The sequence below is a fragment of the Xenopus laevis genome, chromosome 1L (assembly GCF_017654675.1).
Source record: "Xenopus laevis strain J_2021 chromosome 1L, Xenopus_laevis_v10.1, whole genome shotgun sequence".
In the NCBI taxonomy this organism is placed as follows: Eukaryota; Metazoa; Chordata; class Amphibia; order Anura; family Pipidae; genus Xenopus; species Xenopus laevis.
Window position 1 is genome coordinate 62,224,597 of NC_054371.1, and position 18,578 is coordinate 62,243,174.

General features: G+C 43.8%; 2 protein-coding genes across 2 annotated transcripts; both read right to left on the minus strand.

Annotated features, from left to right (window-relative positions):
* Positions 1-2,934: 2,934 nt before the first annotated feature.
* Positions 2,935-10,681, minus strand: LOC121401138 (protein kinase C delta type-like). The gene is made up of 8 exons (XM_041585487.1): positions 10,576-10,681; positions 8,188-8,355; positions 7,640-7,731; positions 6,895-6,957; positions 6,428-6,566; positions 4,975-5,166; positions 4,427-4,555; positions 2,935-3,147 (listed from the first exon to the last, which is right to left on the minus strand). The coding sequence occupies exons 1-8, from the start codon at positions 10,663-10,665 to the stop codon at positions 3,013-3,015; spliced, it is 1,008 nt and encodes a 335-aa protein (XP_041441421.1). The 5' UTR covers positions 10,666-10,681; the 3' UTR covers positions 2,935-3,012.
* Positions 10,682-14,121: 3,440 nt separating this feature from the next.
* Positions 14,122-14,937, minus strand: LOC121401146 (triadin-like). Its single transcript, XM_041585492.1, has 2 exons — positions 14,703-14,937; positions 14,122-14,343 (listed from the first exon to the last, which is right to left on the minus strand). The coding sequence occupies exons 1-2, from the start codon at positions 14,857-14,859 to the stop codon at positions 14,180-14,182; spliced, it is 321 nt and encodes a 106-aa protein (XP_041441426.1). The 5' UTR covers positions 14,860-14,937; the 3' UTR covers positions 14,122-14,179.
* Positions 14,938-18,578: the final 3,641 nt, after the last annotated feature.

Consider the following 18,578-nt stretch of genomic DNA (forward strand, 5'->3'; position numbering starts at 1 on the left):
GGGTGGATGGTGGGGGCCTGAAGAGGAGGTGAGGGTGGATGGTGGGGGCCTGAAGAGGAGGTGAGGGCGGATGGTGGGGGCCTGATGAGGAGGTGCATGTTGATGGTGGGGGCCTGAAGAGGAGATGGGGGCCGATGGTGGGGGCCTGAAGAGGAGGCGGGGGCCTGAAGAGGAGATGAGGGCCGATGGTGGGGGCCTGATGAGGAGGTGCGGGTTGATGGTGGGGGCTTGAAGATGAGATGGGGGCTTGAAGAGGAGGTGAGGGCGGATGGTGGGGGCCTGAAGAGGAGGTGAGGGTGGATGGTGGGGGCCTGAAGAGGAGGTGAGGGCGGATGGTGGGGGCCTGAAGAGGAGGTGAGGGCAGATGGTGGGGGCCTGAAGAGGAGGTGAGGGTGGATGGTGGGGGCCTGAAGAGGAGGTGAGGGTGGATGGTGGGGGCCTGAAGAGGAGGTGAGGGTGGATGGTGGGGGCCTGAAGAGGAGGTGAGGGCGGATGGTGGGGGCCTGATGAGGAGGTGCATGTTGATGGTGGGGGCCTGAAGAGGAGATGGGGGCCGATGGTGGGGGCCTGAAGAGGAGACGGGGGCCTGAAGAGGAGATGAGGGCCGATGGTGGGGGCCTGATGAGGAGGTGCGGGTTGATGGTGGGGGCTTGAAGATGAGATGGGGGCTTGAAGAGGAGGTGAGGGCCGATGGTGGGGGCCTGAAGAGGAGGTGAGGGCCGATGGTGGGGGCCTGAAGAGGAGGTGAGGGCAGATGGTGGGGGCCTGAAGAGGAGGTGAGGGCCGATGGTGGGGGCCTGAAGAGGAGTTGGGGGCCGATGGTGGGGGCCTGAAGAGGAGGTGAGGGCCGATGGTGAGGGCCTGAAGAGGAGGTGAGGGCCGATGGTGGGGGCCTGAAGAGGAGGTGAAGGCCGATGGTGGGGGCCTGAAGAGGAGGTGAGGGCCGATGGTGGGGGCCTGAAGAGGAGGTGAAGGCCGATGGTGGGGGCCTGAAGAGGAGGTGAGGGCCGATGGTGGGGGCCTGAAGAGGAGGTGAGGGCCGATGGTGGGGGCCTGAAGAGGAGGTGAGGGCCGATGGTGGGGGCCTGAAGTGGAGGTGGGGCTGATGGTGGGGGCCTGAAGAGGAGGTGAGGGCCGATGGTGGAGGCCTGAAGAGGAGGTGAGGGCCGATGGTGAGGGCCTGAAGAGGAGGTGAGTGCCGATGGTGGGGGCCTCAACAGGAGGTGGGGGCCACTGATGGGGGCCTGAAGAGGAGTTGGGGGCTGATGGTGGGGGCCTGAAGAGGAGGTATGGGCCGATGGTGGGGGCCTGAAGAGGAGGTGAGGGCCGATGGTGGTGGCCTGAAGAGGAGGTGAGGGCCTGAAGAAGAGGCGAGTGCCGATGGTGGGGGCCTGAAGAGGAGGCGAGGGCCGATGGTAGAGGCCTGTAAAAGGGGTGAGGGCCGATGGTGGGGGCCTGAAGAGGAGGTGAGGGCCGATGGTGAGGGCCTGAAGAGGAGGTGAGGGCCGATGGTGGGGGCCCGAAGAGGAGGTGAAGGCCGATGGTGGGGGCCTGAAGAGGAGGTGAGGGCCGATGGTGGGGGCCTGAAGAGGAGGTGAAGGCCGATGGTGGGGGCCTGAAGAGGAGGTGAGGGCCGATGGTGGAGGCCTGAAGAGGAGTTGGGGGCCGATGGTGGGGGCCTGAAGAGGAGGTGAAGGCCGATGGTGGGGGCCTGAAGAGGAGGTGAGGGCCGATGGTGGAGGCCTGAAGAGGAGTTGGGGGCCGATGGTGGGGGCCTGAAGAGGAGGTGAGGGCCAATGGTGGGGGCCTGAAGAGGAGGTGAGGGCCGATGGTGGGGGCCTGAAGAGGAGGTGAGGGCCGATGGTGGGGGCCTGAAGAGGAGGTGGGGCCGATGGTGGGGGCCTGAAGAGGAGGTGAGGGCCGATGGTGGAGGCCTGAAGAGGAGGTGAGGGCCGATGGTGAGGGCCTGAAGAGGAGGTGAGGGCCGATGGTGGGGGCTTGAAGAGGAGGTGACGGCCGATGGTGGAGGCCTGAAGAAGAGGTGGGGGCCGATGGTGGGGGCCTGATGAGGGGGTGAGGGCCGATGGTGGGGGCCTGAAGAGGAGGTATGGGCCGATGGTGGGGGCCTGAAGAGGAGGTGAGGGCCGATGGTGGTGGCCTGAAGAGGAGGTGAGGGCCTGAAGAAGAGGCGAGTGCCGATGGTGGGGGCCTGAAGAGGAGGCGAGGGCCGATGGTAGAGGCCTGTAAAAGGGGTGAGGGCCGATGGTGGGGGCCTGAAGAGGAGGTGAGGGCCGATGGTGGAGGCCTGAAGAGGAGATGAGGGCCGATGGTGAGGGCCTGAAGAGGAGGTGAGGGCCGATGGTGGGGGCCTGAAGAGGAGGCGAGGGCCGATGGTGGAGGCCTGTAAAAGGGGTGAGGGCCGATGGTGGGGGCCTGAAGAGGAGGTGAGGGCCGATGGTGGGGGCCTGAAGGAGATGAGGGCCGATGGTGGAGGCCTGAAAAAGGGCTGAGGGCCGATGGAGAGGTCCTGAGAAATGGTGGGGCGATGGTGGGGCCTGAAGAGGAGGTGAGAGATGATGGTGGGGGCCTGAAGAGGAGGTGAGGGCCAATAGTGGGGGCCTGAAGAGGAGGTAAGGGCCGATGGTGGAGGCCTGAAAAAGGGTTGAGGGCCAATGGTGGAGGCCTGTAAAAGGGGTGAGGGCCGATGGCGGGGCCTTGAGAAACGGTGGGCCGATGGTGGGGGCCTCAATAGGAGGTGAAGGCCGATGGTGGGGGCTTGAAGAGGAGGTGATAGACGATGGTGGGGGCCAGAGGAATGGTGGGTTGATGGTGGGGGCCTGAGGAATGAGAGCCTGATTAATTTGCAAGTTGTAAGGACCAATAGGGAGGTGCGGTGGTTAGGCCACAAGGAAGAGCCAGAGGCATGGGCCGATGGTTAAAGGAGTTGCCAGAAGTCTATAGTTGGCACTAGTGCTGATGATAGGGCCCAATAAATAATTATAGCCTAGCAGGTTACATTTCCCAACTGGGACTCAGGAAAGAAAGTTCCTGAATCATTGTTTTTCTGCCTGAAGCGTTGATGCAGTCCATCTCTTCTAAGAATGATGGTTGCTCTTTGCAGACTGCTCTGAAATTCACAGCTGGTATCTGCAAGAAAGAACATACACATTCATTTGCTGTTTCTCAATCTAATTGCTGTTTGTAGGGCTTGGAATAATTAAAGGCCAATATGGCAGCCCCGGATGCAGAGTCTGCAGAAGTTAGCCTGTATGTTTTATGTACTATGGTGCCTAAACAAAGAGACTTACTGTGCCCATACACGGGCTGATAAAAGCGCGGATTTGATCTCTCCAGACTGAGTCTGCAGCTTATTGGCTTGTGTATGGGACCCACTGATGTGCCTGCCCAACTGATATTTGGTCAAGAATTGGATAGATAGCAAGTTTAAAAAACCCAACATGAGGACTGCATTTATGCATTGATATTGTCCTCATCTGACAGTCTTCCATAGGTCCCAGTGTTTGATAGCAAGTTAAATGGAGAACCTTCTAGTATTTTTCTTGGTCTGTCACTCCATTTAACTAATTAAAATAGCCCAAGAGTAAAGTGATAGGAAATAAATCATCCCACCCTGTGTTTATCTACAGTTACTACACTATCATCATACATTATCCTAAACCAGGGCTGTCCAGCTTGTTGCCTAAGATTTTTGACTTTGCTGCTGCCAATTTAAGGTTCTTTTGCTAAGAAATATAGAGGACTGGCATTTCAAAAGGCAAAGAAGCCACTGGAACTGTCCAACCTCATATTATAACTACATATTCTGATGCCCTCTTGACATTTTTTTTTGCCCAAGTCAAGCTGCTTAAAAGAAGGGTGTACAAAAGGCAGATGTGAAAGAGGAACAGAAATAGAATGAGGTGAATGGATGCAAACAAAACGTGAGGAGAAGAAAAGGTGCCAACAAAAAAAAAACAAGAATGGAATTGGCAATCAAATGGGATGGGGAAAAAGCACAGAGCAAGTAAAAATGAATGGAAAGCATTTAAAAAATGTAAAAAACAAAATGACACTTGAGTACTAAAAGTAAGTTTAAGAGAGGATCAGAATATTGAGAATATTACTATAAAAAAAAGTAGGGGCAAAAATACAGGTCTGGAGAAATAATATTGGGGCTGCTGTATGCTCCAGTGTTTGTGTGTGAGTGAGTATTTATATCTATATATATAAATGCATGGCGACAAATTTGGGCTCAGTGGCCCAGTCCAAGTATGTCCCAGTAGTGGGCCATGGCCTGGCAGTTGGGGACACCTGATCTAAGGTGACACTGAACTGCAAGTATAACCAGTGATTGCTAATTATATGTGTGGTGGGTAAATACAACTTTGGGTGAATAAATTAGGGGCTGCTGCAGTGATGTACTTACTGCTCTTGGCTGGAAAGGAGGTGGTATCTGCCTGTTTTCCAATGCAGTCCAGTCCATGGATCTATAAAACTGGTGCTGCCTTATATCTCCTTTCGTGCCCAGGCGCTTGTCTGGATTCTTCTCCAGGAGCTAAACGGAAAAAAAACCTCCATCAAAAGTTGTTTCAGTATAATGGACTTCTTCCTGCATAACTATCAAGGGAGATCATGCCACTAATTATTTCATTCTAACTGACTTCCCAGAGGTACAGAGTCCCTTTCACTGCTAAATTCCTCACTGACTGATATCTGAACACTTTCTAAATCTCTTTTTTCTTTTAAACTCATTGCTCTGTTGTGTAACATACAGAGGCCCCACTACCAGCCATAACTCTTTCCTGGTTCATTCCTCATCAGAAATGAGAAAATAAAATATTCTCAAGGAGACTTCATATTCCAAACAAAGAGACTGAGGAGAGCAAAGATATCTGTCCCCTCTTCTTCTGTCAAATACTCTCCTGTGCTTTTTGTTGCTTTAGTTGTTACCTCCCTGCAAGTGCTCATACCCACCTCCTGCAGAAGTTCTTTCAGGTCGGTGCTGAGACCCTCTGGGAAAACAGGCTGCTCACTGACCACTGAATCCACCAGGTTCTGCCAAACATTCCCTTCGTAGAAAGGATATCTTCTGGTGGCCATTTTGCACAGTATAATGGCAAATGCCCACCAATCAGCCGCTGCGCCATATCCACTCCATGAAAAAATCTAAAAAAACCAAAGATACGCAAGAAATAAAGAAATGCTCAAATACACAGTTTTTAGCATTAGATGCAAGCCACAAGCATATGACTCAAAAGTAATCACACTGCAGTACTCTGAACGTTGTGAAGGTGTTTATTTGTGCCAAAAAACAGGCAACGTTTCAAACACCAGCCCTTACTGAAGTCTGCAAAATCTTGTAATAATTATGTATAAAAGTGTGTTTAAGGGGAGGGGTACAATATCAAACGATTTGGTGAGTTTTCTACTTTCCTAAAGTGTACCAATTTCATTTATTTTTTAAAGGGAAGGTTAGACAAGCTCCACCTCTCAATATCAGGTACAACTCCCATAATGCTGAGTGATGTACATTCCACACTAATCACAACAATAAGTGAAAAACAATGCATTTATGGATGCTTAACATATCTGGGAGGTGGAGCTTGTCTCACCGTAAACTGTAACAGGGACCTGCAATGGTGTTGGTGGAGAATCCCTCCTCACATCAGACAGAGCTAAATACTTATAAATAGACTCCTAGCTTCTAGCTATGCATTACAAAAAAACAGCATTTCTCATGTAAAAAACACAAAATAGTGCCACACACACACTCTCACCGCTCTTTGCAGCGTCGGGTGCCGTCTGTGACCCTGTCTGCCCAGGTCTGGTTCACGTACAAGAAAATACTTCAGCAGCACTCCGATTATGGTGAAAAAATTGGTACTTTATTCGTGCCTAAAGCTAAGCGACGTTTAGAGCTTTTCCAGCCCTTTATCAAGCAATTTTTTCACCATAATCGGAGTGCTGCTGAAGTATTTTCTAGCATTTCTTATGTATTTACAATTGAATACACAATGCAGAAATCCACTCGTGATATAACAACAATAATCAGCGTCAGACTGGAGCAGTGGTGGCCCACCAGGACTGTGACTTGAAGGGCCCCCTCCCAATCTCCAGGGCCCCCCTCTCAACATACGCACCTCACCTGGGTTGACGAGGGCCCATGAGGGCTGGGGCCTGCAGGGTTTTCTCCCAGTGTCCCACTGGCCCAGTCTGACCCTGACACTATTGCTCAGTGCTTAAGTCAACCAAGTCCCATGTAAAGTAGTTCTTCATATGCAAATAAATAGTTAGTTTACTCCTTATTTAAACTAATAAAAACAAGCATTAAAAAAACTATTTAAAGAATAAAGGCAATAATTAATAAATCTGTTTAGAAACTTCAGCAAGATTCCTGTTAGCGAGTAATAAAACGGAGTTTCCTTACTTCTGGAGCCATGTAGCGGGGTGTTCCGGATGGGCTATATTTTTTGGTATCGCCGAACATCTCTTCTGCAACCATGCCAAAATCCGCAATCTTGATGTGACCCTCAGCGGTGAGCAGAATATTTGCTGGTTTAAGATCTCTGGAAGACAATGATTGAGAAAATGACTATGGAGGTATTAAATAGCATCATAGAAGAATTAGGTAAAGCGAGAAAGAAAACAAAGACAGGATACAGGAGCATAGAGATTGGTGTTACAACTGCCCTCTGAGTGGAGTTTTAGTTCTGTGGGTTCTATTTGGGTCTCGTAGGCTGCAATAAACTTCCACCAGATAATGAAACAAAAACTGTGGCATAAAGGTGCCATTAAAAACTCACACGTGGGTGCTCAGAGATATGGCTGGACAGTAGTTGCAGTTAAGAGTGGAAAAGTGATAGTTTAGGGTGGAGACAAAACAATTTTACTTACCGGTGCACAATACCGCGTGAATGCAGAAACTGGATGCCGATGATCATTTCTGCGGAGTAGAACCTTTAAGAGAAAAAGAAAGAAAATATTTAGGCTGAGTCCAGTGTTATCAAGTTATGCGTGTATGAGTCCCCTGTGATGGCCTAAGAAGTGTCGTCTTTGGCCTTAAAAAGTTATCTAGATCTTTACTTCAGTCCAGGTCCTCAAGGGTGTGCCCCATCTTGAGTACATAGCCTTTAGCCTGATGCTATGTCAATTAGTTACTGGGAATAGAGCAGTGGTTTCCAGAATATGTAGGGGTTATTTTCTGACTTTAGAGAGTAAAGTGCCCTATTCGATTAATCCCACATGTAGATAATGGTAAAGGATTACACCAGCCATTACCATACAAGTCTGGGTTTTCCAGAAAGGGGAGCCAGACTGAATAAGAAATCTGTAGACCCAGTTTAGCTCTGGATTGCCTCCAGTTTTTTCAGGATATATAAAAAGGAAATAATTGTTTAAAATTTGGATAATTTGGATTGAATGGAGTCTATCGGAGATTACCTTTCCATAATTCAGAGCTTTCTGGATAATGGGTTTCCAGATAATTGATCCCATACCTGAAATAATATACTATTAAGTGTATTACAATAGTATACTATCGGCATCTAAGTTGATGATTGTAGCAGTATTTGTTTGTTTTGTATTGTAAGTTGAAGTGACAGTAGTATAGTAAAAATCTTTTTCATAGATAGTTCCATACCTTACTCTGTCCGTCGTCAGTTGACCTTCCTTATCCAATAGCTGTTCCAGGTTCCCTCCACTCATGCACTCCATTACAAGAAAAGCATGCAGCTGGTTACAGAGAGAAATGAGAAATGAGTGAAACTTGGGAGATTCCAGAACTGAAGTGAGAATAATGAAGGATAGAGTACAATAGTATCAAGAAGCTGATCCACTGCTTTTTGCTTCCTGAATGTGTGTGCAGCAACAGTCACAGGATCAGAACATCAGCGCTCTTACACATGTGCTAAAGTTTCTGTTTTTGTTCTGAAATCTGCTATGGGTGGGCTCTGATTGGCTGATCCTGTACCAAACAAACCATCTGCCATTGACCTATTAACCCATGTAGCAGAAAGCTGGTAGAGAAGGGAACCTACGTAGCTGTAGGGGTAACTCTGTTGGTAATGATGTATACAGTGCCCCATAGTGATCTTGCACTTGTGTCTGTAAATGAGCCCCTGGTGTCTCTAGTAAGGCCATTAGTAACACAAATTTCATGGCACTATTGGCTCTATATTTATATTGTACCTGCGATTGGAATGCTGCATATCCACGGCAGAGATAGGGACAACCTTTAGCGATCTGTAGGGTCCGTGCCTCTGCCAAGATCTTCCCAATTGCTGATTCATTTTCCTTCTTTTTGATCACTTTGACTGCCACTAGCTCTCTGTAGTTCTTCAATGTCGCCAGCATAACCTGAGAATGCCAAAATAAACAATAATAGAGTTTTTGTTAAATATCAAACAAAATAAGGGTAGTCCTTCATTTAGTCATGTGTATATTTGTGCCTCTTAAAGAGCTCCAAACCCCATGCCGGAGTGCAAAAGGATTCCAAGTACATAACATAATAGCCGGAGAGGATGTTTTTCTTTACTTTATTTGCAGAAAGTCCTGCACAACATGTTTTGGCTACACCTGATGAAGGCCGATGTAGCTGAAACATATTGTACAGGACTTTCTGCAAATAAAGTAATGAAATTTTAAAATAAGAAAAATGTGCTCTCTGGCTATTATCTTATGTTTCTGTTAAATATACAATGACCAAATAATTCTCGAACAACTACAAATTAAAATTTCAATGAATGTAAATTAATTATTATTATTATCAGTATTAAAGCAGTTTTGATTTGTCTATTATAATCCTCTCCTTTCACTGACTATGCACACCATTGAAACTTTGTATTAGTACTTACAGTAGCTCACCTTCAGCCAAGACTCCAGTTCCCACAATGCCTTGCATGTTCTGTGATTAGTAAATCTTAGAAGAGGAATAATAGAAGTGTGCAAGACACTGTGGGGCAAATTCACTAAGATTCGTAGTTGCGCCAGGCGTAACTTCGCCGCACTTCGCCACACTTCGCCAGGCGTAGTTTCGCCAGCGCTCCACAAATTCACTAAAATCCGAAGCTGCGCTCAGGGGTAGTGTAAGGTTGCGAAGTTGCGCTAGCGTTGATTCGCTAACCGAAGCGAAGTTACGCTAGCGATGGTTAATTTGCATACGGCGCCAAATTCAAATTTCAATGGAGGAATACGTACAATCACTACAAATGCCTGGGAAACCTTCAAAACATCAAATAAAATTTTTATTTTGCCCTACACATGTGCCCACTGTATAGTTAAGTTGCCATGAGTTAGGAAATGTAGGGGGGAAGGAGGGGAGCCCCAAAAATTTTTCGATCTTTTTCAGCCTATCACCCATAATATAGAAGAAACGCCAGCATTTTTTGGGACTTAGAAAAAATTTGAACTTTTTTTGAAGCAATCCCTATCTACTCTATTGCGCTTCGCCTGGTCTGAGGTGGCGAAGGAAGTCTAGCGTAAAAGGTAGCGTTCAGTACAATGCAGGCGTTAGTGAATTTGCGTAGTTATGTTCGTTGCGCAAATTCGCCAGGCGTAAGGGTGCAAAGTAACACTAGCGAAGTTACGCCAGCGTTCGTTAGTGAATTTGCGAAGTAACGAAAATGACCAACGCTAGCGAATTGACGCTAGCGAATTGACGCTAGCGTTAGGCGCTTCGGCGCATAGTGAATTTGCCCCTGTGTGAATTGGATTCTTGGCTGGAAAAAAAGTTAATTTCTGATACATTGTTTCTGTAGTTTAATTGCGATTGAGGTATCAACAGGGTAAAGTATGAATTGTAATGTTACCAGGGTTGGACTGACCCACAGGGGCATCAGGAAAAAACCTGGTCGGCCTCTGTCCTGTCAGGCCCCACTGGCCCGGGCTCACGGACACTGTGTAGTAGAACATGACAATCATCAGCACTGGGGGCAGTGGTTATCATTCTGGGGGTACAGCACAGTGGGCCAGAAATGGCTTCATTGGTGGGCCCTTAGCTGGAGGGGAAGAAGATAGCTGCAATGGTAGAACCTTAACTCGGGTTTTCTGGTGGCCCCACCTCCCCCAGTTCAAAACTGAGGGACAGAGTTATCAAGGGTCGAAATGAAAATTTCAAGAAAAAAAATTCGAATTTCAAGCTATTTTTGTGTACTTCGACTAGGGAAAAAAATTAGAAAATCCGAATATGAAAATTTATCATGTACTGTCTCTTTAAGAATTTGACTTCGACCATTGGCCATCTAAATCCTGCCGAATTACTGTTTTAGCCTGTGGGGGACCTCCTATAACCTATTTGGAGTCAATTGGTGGACTATTCAAAATACTTTGATTCGAACGATGGTATACAGACTATTCACCCGGAAAAAAAAACTTTGATTTTTTTTATATACATTTTGGTTGGCCTTTTTTTATTCAGATTTCGAAGTTCAAAAAAACTCCCATTACTTCAAAATTCAACCATTTATAAATCTGCCCCTAAATGCTTTTCCAAAGCAGTGACACAGAGTAACTCCCCAGCAACCTTGCTTTTGCTAAACACACTTACAAATGTCAGTAGTGGGGAAGCCAATCACTCACCTTACCAAACTTTCCTTCTCCGAGCTCCATGTGAAACTGATAGTTTCTGAGGTTTTTAGGATTGGGCCTTTTACATGGAGCACAAGGCATCTTCACTTGACTTCCTCCTTCTGGGGAAAGACAGAAGAAGATTAATGATTCATATTGCTAACATATTCTGGAAGACACCTCTCTGTGGTCTTGACACATTGACTTATATGTTATTTTTCTATGTATCAGACTATTAGTTATTGTTATACATATATTGGGAAGTTGCAGAAATCCCATCTCTAATTGGCACCTGGTATATAAAATGAAAAGATCTCGGTCTCATGGGTGTAACTACAGAGGAGGCCGACCCTCCGGCTGCAGGAGGCCCAGGTATAATGAATCAGTAATTTTATAATTTTATTGATATAGATATATTATAATTTTTTAGATATAGAAGAATTGTGCTTAAAAAAGCTCCCTGAATTCCCAGGCTGTGCAGGGGAGCCGGCCGCTCTCAGCTCACTGCACTGTAGGACAACAACCAATCGGCAGCTAGCAGGACCTGACAGGGAACTAAAGCCTGTCTGTGCTTGTGTGACTGCAGGACTGTGATTGGCTGCCCCGCTCCTACTATGCGTTTGGCAGAAATCATTAGCACACGCCTACCCCTCATTTGAAACACGGACAGGGACCAGAGAACTTCTATAGGGAGCTCCAATAAAGGGCCTATTTTTCAAGATAATATAAATTTTTAGCACCATGTAAAAGCAACACCACATATTACTCATAATTGCCTACAAAATTAGTTGTTTTTTTTAAATTTATCCTATAAAATCAGGGAAATGCACCAATTGAAATGCATTATAAATTGGTGGAACCACAAGTAAAAAAAATGTAAAATGCAGGAAAACGTAAAATCAGGGTACTTAAAATCGAGGTTTCACTGCATATTGTTTAAACAGGAAAACCTCTGGATATGTTGGGGGGCCCTTAAATTAATTGCTGTGTGGCCCAGTAACCCAGTAACCACTGCTCTGCTTTGTCCCTACTACAGGTATGTGATGTGTTTTCTGGAAACCCGTTATCAAGAAATCTCTGAATTACAGAAAGGCCATCTCCTATAGGCTCAGTTTTATTCAGATAATTCAAATTTTTCTAAATGATTTCATTTTTAAATACAGTATTTGTATATTGTACATGATTCAAGCTTTATTTGAAGTGACACCAGCTTATTGGGTTTATTTCATGTTTACATGATTTTCTAGTAGACTTAAGGTATGAAGATCCAAATTACAGAAAGATCCATTCTCTGGAAAACCCCAGGTCCCGAACATTCTGGATAACATGTCCTTTGCCTATACAGAGAATGTGTCATGTGACCATTTCCTTTCAGGTGGTGCACTTATTGGATGTAATTTAAATGCAATTGTTGCAGCCCTCCAACCTGTATTTATTAGAAGAGACCCTCATTTTTCCAATCATCTGTTGACTTTGTCTTAGGAATAACTATGGCAATAATGGACTCTTGCTCAAACCTAACTTTTTGTGTAACTTGTGCAGTACAGTAGTACAGTACCATAGTTTAACAGTAATTGGGCCTAAAGTAACATAGATTTATATAATTCTTCATCTGAGAATGACAACGGCCTACAGTATTAGACATTCATTTCCACATATCTGTACCTGTGTGAAAGTATTTTAACCTTAACTTTAAGTATAAGGTAAAGAGTGATATTTAATAATTTATAATTGGTTTTCATTTTTTATTATTTGTGGTTTTTGAGTTATTTAGCTTCATATACAGTAGCTCTCAGTTTCCGCAATCTGGTTCCTATGCTCCAAAGTACCCTAGCAACCATGCATTGATTTGAATAAGAGACTGGAATATGAATAGGGGAGGGTCTGAATAAAAAGATGAGTAGTAAAAAATACCAATAACAATAAATTCATAAATAACAATAAATCCATAGCCTTTCATTAACATTTGTTTTTAGATGGGGTCAGTGACCCTTATCTGAAAACTGAAAAGGGTCAGAAGAAGGCGAAAAATAATTAAAAAAACATATACGTATTTGAAAAGTTGCTTCAAATTGGCCATTCTATAACATACCAAAAGTTAACTTAAAGGTGAACTACCCCTTTAGATGTTATCCAGTGAGCCAAAAATAGAAGGACAATCAAAGGGGAAAACAAAACTATTTCAGCTGTATGGACCATAGACCAGCATTAATCTTCAAATGGACCAGATAACTAAAAATGGAAGTATTCGCTATTGCATTAAAGCCACAGCATACTCAAATGGTTTGTTGCCGTTTACAATGGGTACCAAAGAAAATATTGAACAAAGGATATCATTTTGTTTCTAGGAAAACAGAATCATTGGGAAAAAAGCTGGCACCCAGTCTCATCAAATCTAATGACACTTATAATAATACATGGCTACATACAAAGGCAAGGTTAAGTGTGCATTACATGCAAATATGTGCAAACATTTTAAATCTTAACTTCAAAGACAGGTATGGGATCCGTTATCTGGAAACCCATTATCCAGAAAGCTCCAAATTATGGAAAGGCTGTCTCCAATGGACTCAGTTTTATCCAAATAATCAACATTTTTAAAAATTATTCCCTTTTTCTGTGTAATAATAAAACAGTACCTTGTACTTGATCCAAACTAAGATATAATTAATCCTTATTGGAAGCAAAACCAGCCTATTGGGTTTATTTAATGTTTACATGATTTTCTAGTAGACATAAGATATGAAGATCCAAAATTACAAACATCTGTTAGCATTCTGGATAACAGATCCCATACCTGCATCACTAATAAGACTTATCATATCCAACACTATCAGCTGCAACACTAGAAATATTATTTACCTCCTAACATGGGATAAGTGTAAAAACAATGCAATGATAGAACTTCCTCTTGTGTAAAAGTTATAGGCATAGATAAAGTCACCCAAACGTAAGAGGAGGGAATGCAATATATTGATATTTGCTGTTATGTCATGCTATGTCATGTTACTTGTATTGGATGCTGTTTAAGAACTCTAGGATTGGTTTGTGTAGAAAGCATCGCCCAGCAGTCTCTTATTGGCTCATTTTCATTTAAATACTGTGTGTCTGTGTACTGAGAGTTAGCCTATGATTAAGTGTCACTTGAAGAAATGGCATGGAGGCTTTTTTGTTTTATATTCATTATGTATAATACATTTGAATATCTTTTAAACTACTACGTTGGCTCCTGGGTACTACTGCTTGGTCTGGATTGGTGCCAGCCTGCAACTATATATTCTGGTTTATCTAAAGTATGATGTGTGATAGAGTGTAATAAGGACACTGCGATCAGAGTTGAATCAGGTTCCCTAAATCTAACTTAGGATCACTGAATACAATACTTAGGGTAATAGCAACCAGGCATTTAGATGGCTGCAGCCTTGTTAGGATACTGGGAAATAAAGTAATTGGCTGCTATGCTTGGGACTTTAACCTAAGCCCACAATTTAGTACTTTACAGTTTCACACTGGATTATGTGCATCTTGTCCAGTCTAAAAGGGTCATATTACCAAGGGGCAATTAAATTGTTTAGGAAAGGGTTAGTTACAGAATCAATTCAGCAATAACTTAATGTCAAGACTGGTTCTCTTTACCTTCTGCAGCTTCTCTCTTTTTCTTCTTGTCCTTCTCACTTTCAGCTCTGGCACTAGGCAAGCTTTTCTCCTCCCTGGTGGTCATCCTCTTTTTCCTTTTTGCTGCTTTTCCTCCGTCATCATCAGTCCCTTTCTGTTGATGGGCTACAGATAAATAAAAATATTAGTGTAACAGGCCAGTCAATTGGATGTAATACATTGGCTCTCAAACTGTAGGGTAGAGATCTGGGGGAGATGGTTAAAATCTACAGTATTGCTGATTGGCTGCTATTGGCAACATTACAAATGATTTTTTATCATCTATGTTTGTAAACAGCTCAAAATGACAGGAGTAACTATGAAAGTATAAACAGGGATCTCCATAGCTCTCCAACTGACTCTTAACTGACAAACTAGCAGGGGTCAGGGACATTTCCTAGGGAGAAAAAGTTACAGAATAAATTATAATGAGTTATAAAAAAATAACTTATAATAAAGTTTATGTTCAGTCTGATCATTGTTACCTTTTGCTGGTTCTCTCTCTCTCTTCTTGCCCTTCTGCACCTCCTCCACATTGGCTTTTGTTCGCCGGATTCTTTTAGGTGCCTGTTCTTTCTGCTCCTTGATGGTTCTTTTCCGCGTGAGCCCACGGGATGCTGGAGCTTTTTGGGATCTATCCATAACTAGTGGATTCACCCTTAAAACTACTGAAATGTAAAAATAATCGCTTCTCACTAGGGAGACGCTCTGAAAACACTACTGCAAGCTGAGACAGCACTGAGTAGAGTGACCCAACTGCCGTTGAGCAACTGACGCATGGCCATGCGCACACTGTTGTGAATGACTAAGTAGAGATACTGTTATTGCATTGCTTCCCATCTTTAATTCTTATCACTTTATCAATCATTCCTATCCTCTTAGCTGGATTTGCTTTATAAAAACAAGAGGACATTTCTACTTTTTCTATATGTTTTTTTCAATTCAGCTACAGAAAGAGACAGTAAGTAAACTATGCAGGCTGAATTGGGTCAGCTGTGTGATTGGGTTCTCTTCAAACCACTGTACAGCTCTCTGCAACTTCACTCTAATAAACAGATGTTAGAAGTAGTCCCCAATTGTCTTTTGATTCTGTATATGTTCTGTTCCTGTGCTCCTGCTTCAATTACATGAACAACCCCCTGCACCTTTTATTGTCACTTCCAACAGCAGCTTGGTAAATCTTTTGTTTTGTTTTTTTTTTACCAATTTCACTGCCCAGGGTTTCCTTCTGGATAACTGGCTATTTCTGGCATAGTAACAATTTGATTGCCAGGCAAAACTCCCTGCACCTTTACTCTCATGTACAAATTTCTGTAATTATTTAAACCCGTCTGCTATTATTTTTCTGTTGACCTTATTGGCCCTTGTAGTCTTATGCATGAGCTGCTGTATTTTTGTCACTGATTAATAAGAACAACTCCCAGCACCATATTGTTCAATTGCCAGCACTATACTATACACTATACTATATACTATATTTACTATACACTGGCAGCACTGAATGAGGTGTCAATTTTTAGAACAGAAGCTGTATTTTCCTTACCTGTCTTACTACTGGCAATTGAGTGATTAAAAGGGTTAACCACTAAGTTAACTTTTTTGGTATGTTATAGAATGGCTAATGCTAAGCAAATTTTCCATTGGTTTTATTTATTTTGTTTGCTCTGCCTGTGAAACATAAGCCTGGTATTTGTTCTGGGGTTTGTTAGCATTTGAAATTTTTTGTTAGGAGCACCTAAGGTGTTTAATCATGTGCTGGGGGGTACTGTGTTATCCACAGAGGCGGAGGAGATATAGGGATTTAAGAGTATGTGGTCCCCAACCAGTAGCTTGTGAGCAACATGTTGCTCTCCAACCCCTTGGATGTTGCTCCCAGTAGCCTCAAAGCAGCTGCTTATTTTTGAATTCCAGACTTGGAGGCAAGTTTTAGTTGTATAAAACCAGGTGCACTGCCAAACAGATCCTCAATGTGGGTTGACAATCCTCATAGGGGCTACCAAATGGCCAATCACAGCACTTATTTCGCAGCCCAAGAACATTTTTCATGCTTGTGTTGCTCCCTAACTCCTTTTACTTCTGAATGTTGCTCATAGGTTCAAAACCCTGTCTTAATATGACAACTTTTTCACATATAAGTGATATCCCATTTGGTTTTTGGTGTGCTATTAATGTGGACATGGTTTTGTGGTAACATGGGAGTGGTTTAAAGTGGGTGTGGTCTAAAACAGGGAGTGGCTAACACTGGCTTCCATTATCGGCCCTCCACCATGTAGACCAGAACAATTCTGGCCCTCGGTAGCACAGAAGTTGGACAGCACTGCTCTACATGAATGGCATATAAATGGTACTTACAGTGAAACCTCAATTTAACATCCCCTAATTTTAAGTTTTCCCTCATTTCCCTCATTTTTGTTGTTTTGTGGTCCCACCTATATATGAAGCACAATACATTTCCCTGATTTTACATTTTCCTGGATTTAACACCTGGTCCCTTAAAAAATGTAGAATGGGGGTTCTCTGTATTGACATCAGAATGTTAATTAACCCTCGATATTCGACTGCCAAATTGAAATCCTTTGTTTTATAATATCGAAGTTAAAGGATTTAGCGCTATTCCTACGATCGAATGATCGAAGGAATAATCGTTTGGTCGAAAGATTAAATCCCTCAAATTGAACGATTCGAAGGATTTTAATCCATCGATCGAAGGATATTCCTTTGATCAGAAAATTGTTAGGAAGCCTATGGGGCCCTTCCCCATAGGCTAACATTGGCCACGGTAGGTTTTAGGTTCCGAACTAGGGGGTCGAAGAATTTTTTAAAGAGACAGTACTTCGACTATCGAATGGTCGAACGATTTTTAGTTAGAATCGTTCAATTCGAAGTCGTAGTAGTAGTTGAAGGTCGAAGTAGCCAATTCCATGGTCGAAGTAGCCATATTCGAAATTCGAAATTCTAAGTATGTTTTCTTCTATTCCTTCACTCAAACTAAGTAAATGGGCCTCTCAGTGACGTGCAAGTTATAGGACACCTATGTGCTACCCCACTCCCGCTCCTTATGAATACAGGACTGACTAAGGCAGCAAGCAATGTATTATTGAGACTGCCACTGGTCTCTGTGTCCTGACAACAGCAGGCCAAAAAATGTATTCTGTTTGGTGAGGTATTTGCATCAGTTTCTAACATAAAAAAGCCCATTCAGGTAAATTCTTACCAGCACCACTAGCAGGTCCGGACTGGGAATCAAAATAGGCCCTGGCATTCCAAGTACACAGAGGCCCAAGCAGCCCCCTACCAGCCCATTAAATAGTGACTGTCTATGGGCACTTATAGCAGCCCCTCTGGCATTTGCCAGAACCCACAGATTGCCAGTCCAGCCCTGACCACTAGTTTATAAACCTCAGCAAAATTTATTGGTACATTTTTAACAGCTTGGCTTTCCTCCGTATTAATATATACAGGGCAGCCATCAAGGGGCACAGGGGCCAGGCCCTTTCTAATTTAAAGGGGGTGGGGGTCTGGCCACTCTGTACTTCCAGAATTAGCCGCCCCCTTCTTGAGCAGGCATTTAAGCAGTACTCGGCCGAAGGGAACAGAAAAAGAGCAGAAGCTGCTAAAGGGAGCCAAAAACATGCAAGAAACCAAAGCCACCTAAGCTGAATTTTAAAGGTAAATTCAACTGAACGCCAATGGCCTTATTTTTATAATCCCTGGCCACCAATGTTTTTTTTTTTTAACTTGTGGGGAGTCCCTAGCCACCAATTCTTTTTACTGTACGGGGGGGGCTTTGGCCACCAATGATTTTTAACTATATGGGGGGGGGGCTTTGGCCTACGTGTGTGGGGGACCTAGGCCTGCAATGGTTTTTTTTAACTTGTGTAGGGGACACTAGCTACCAATGGTTATTTTTTGACCAAGGGATTAAACCAATAGGCTCTTATTTGTACATTAGAAATGCAGACAAATTCTAAAACCAAGTGCAATTTAGGTTACAGTAGATATCTGCTTAAAGAGTCTACCTTGACGTAGTGGTGGGCTTAATAATCCTTTGACCAACAGTGTTTTTACTGTTTTAGGTCTGTGTGGCCTTTCACTGTGGTGTGGGGTGGACTGGGCCTGGGGTGGGACTTCAATGGGTTGGGCTGTGCCCAGAAAATGTCATTGTATGGGGCTGCGTGATTTTTGATGGTGACCTGAATATACCTAACACATATTTAATAAAGGAGGCATATTCAATTTTGGAATATTTTCACTATAAATGTTAATTAAGTACCCATCAGCAATTTAAAGGCGAGTATGATAAGTTGGTGAAAATACTCTTTGGGGGTTCTTTATCAAAGGTCAAATTTTAGATTTTTATA

What these genes read in the sequence shown, in the direction of transcription:
- LOC121401138 (XM_041585487.1), bottom strand. Translation starts at nt 10,665, where the DNA reads ATGCCTTGTGCTCCATGTAAAAGGCCCAATCCTAAAAACCTCAGAAAC. An exon ending in CTGACGACGGACAGAGTAAG is followed by an intron (nt 6,958 to 7,639) that starts GTATGGAACTAT and finishes TTTCTCTTAAAG; the next exon opens with GTTCTACTCCGCAGAAATGA. An exon ending in CCCGCTACATGGCTCCAGAA is followed by an intron (nt 5,167 to 6,427) that starts GTAAGGAAACTC and finishes TGGTTTTTTTAG; the next exon opens with ATTTTTTCATGGAGTGGATA.
- LOC121401146 (XM_041585492.1), bottom strand. Translation starts at nt 14,859, where the DNA reads ATGGATAGATCCCAAAAAGCTCCAGCATCCCGTGGGCTCACGCGGAAA. An exon ending in AGAGAGAGAACCAGCAAAAG is followed by an intron (nt 14,344 to 14,702) that starts GTAACAATGATC and finishes ATTTATCTGTAG; the next exon opens with CCCATCAACAGAAAGGGACT.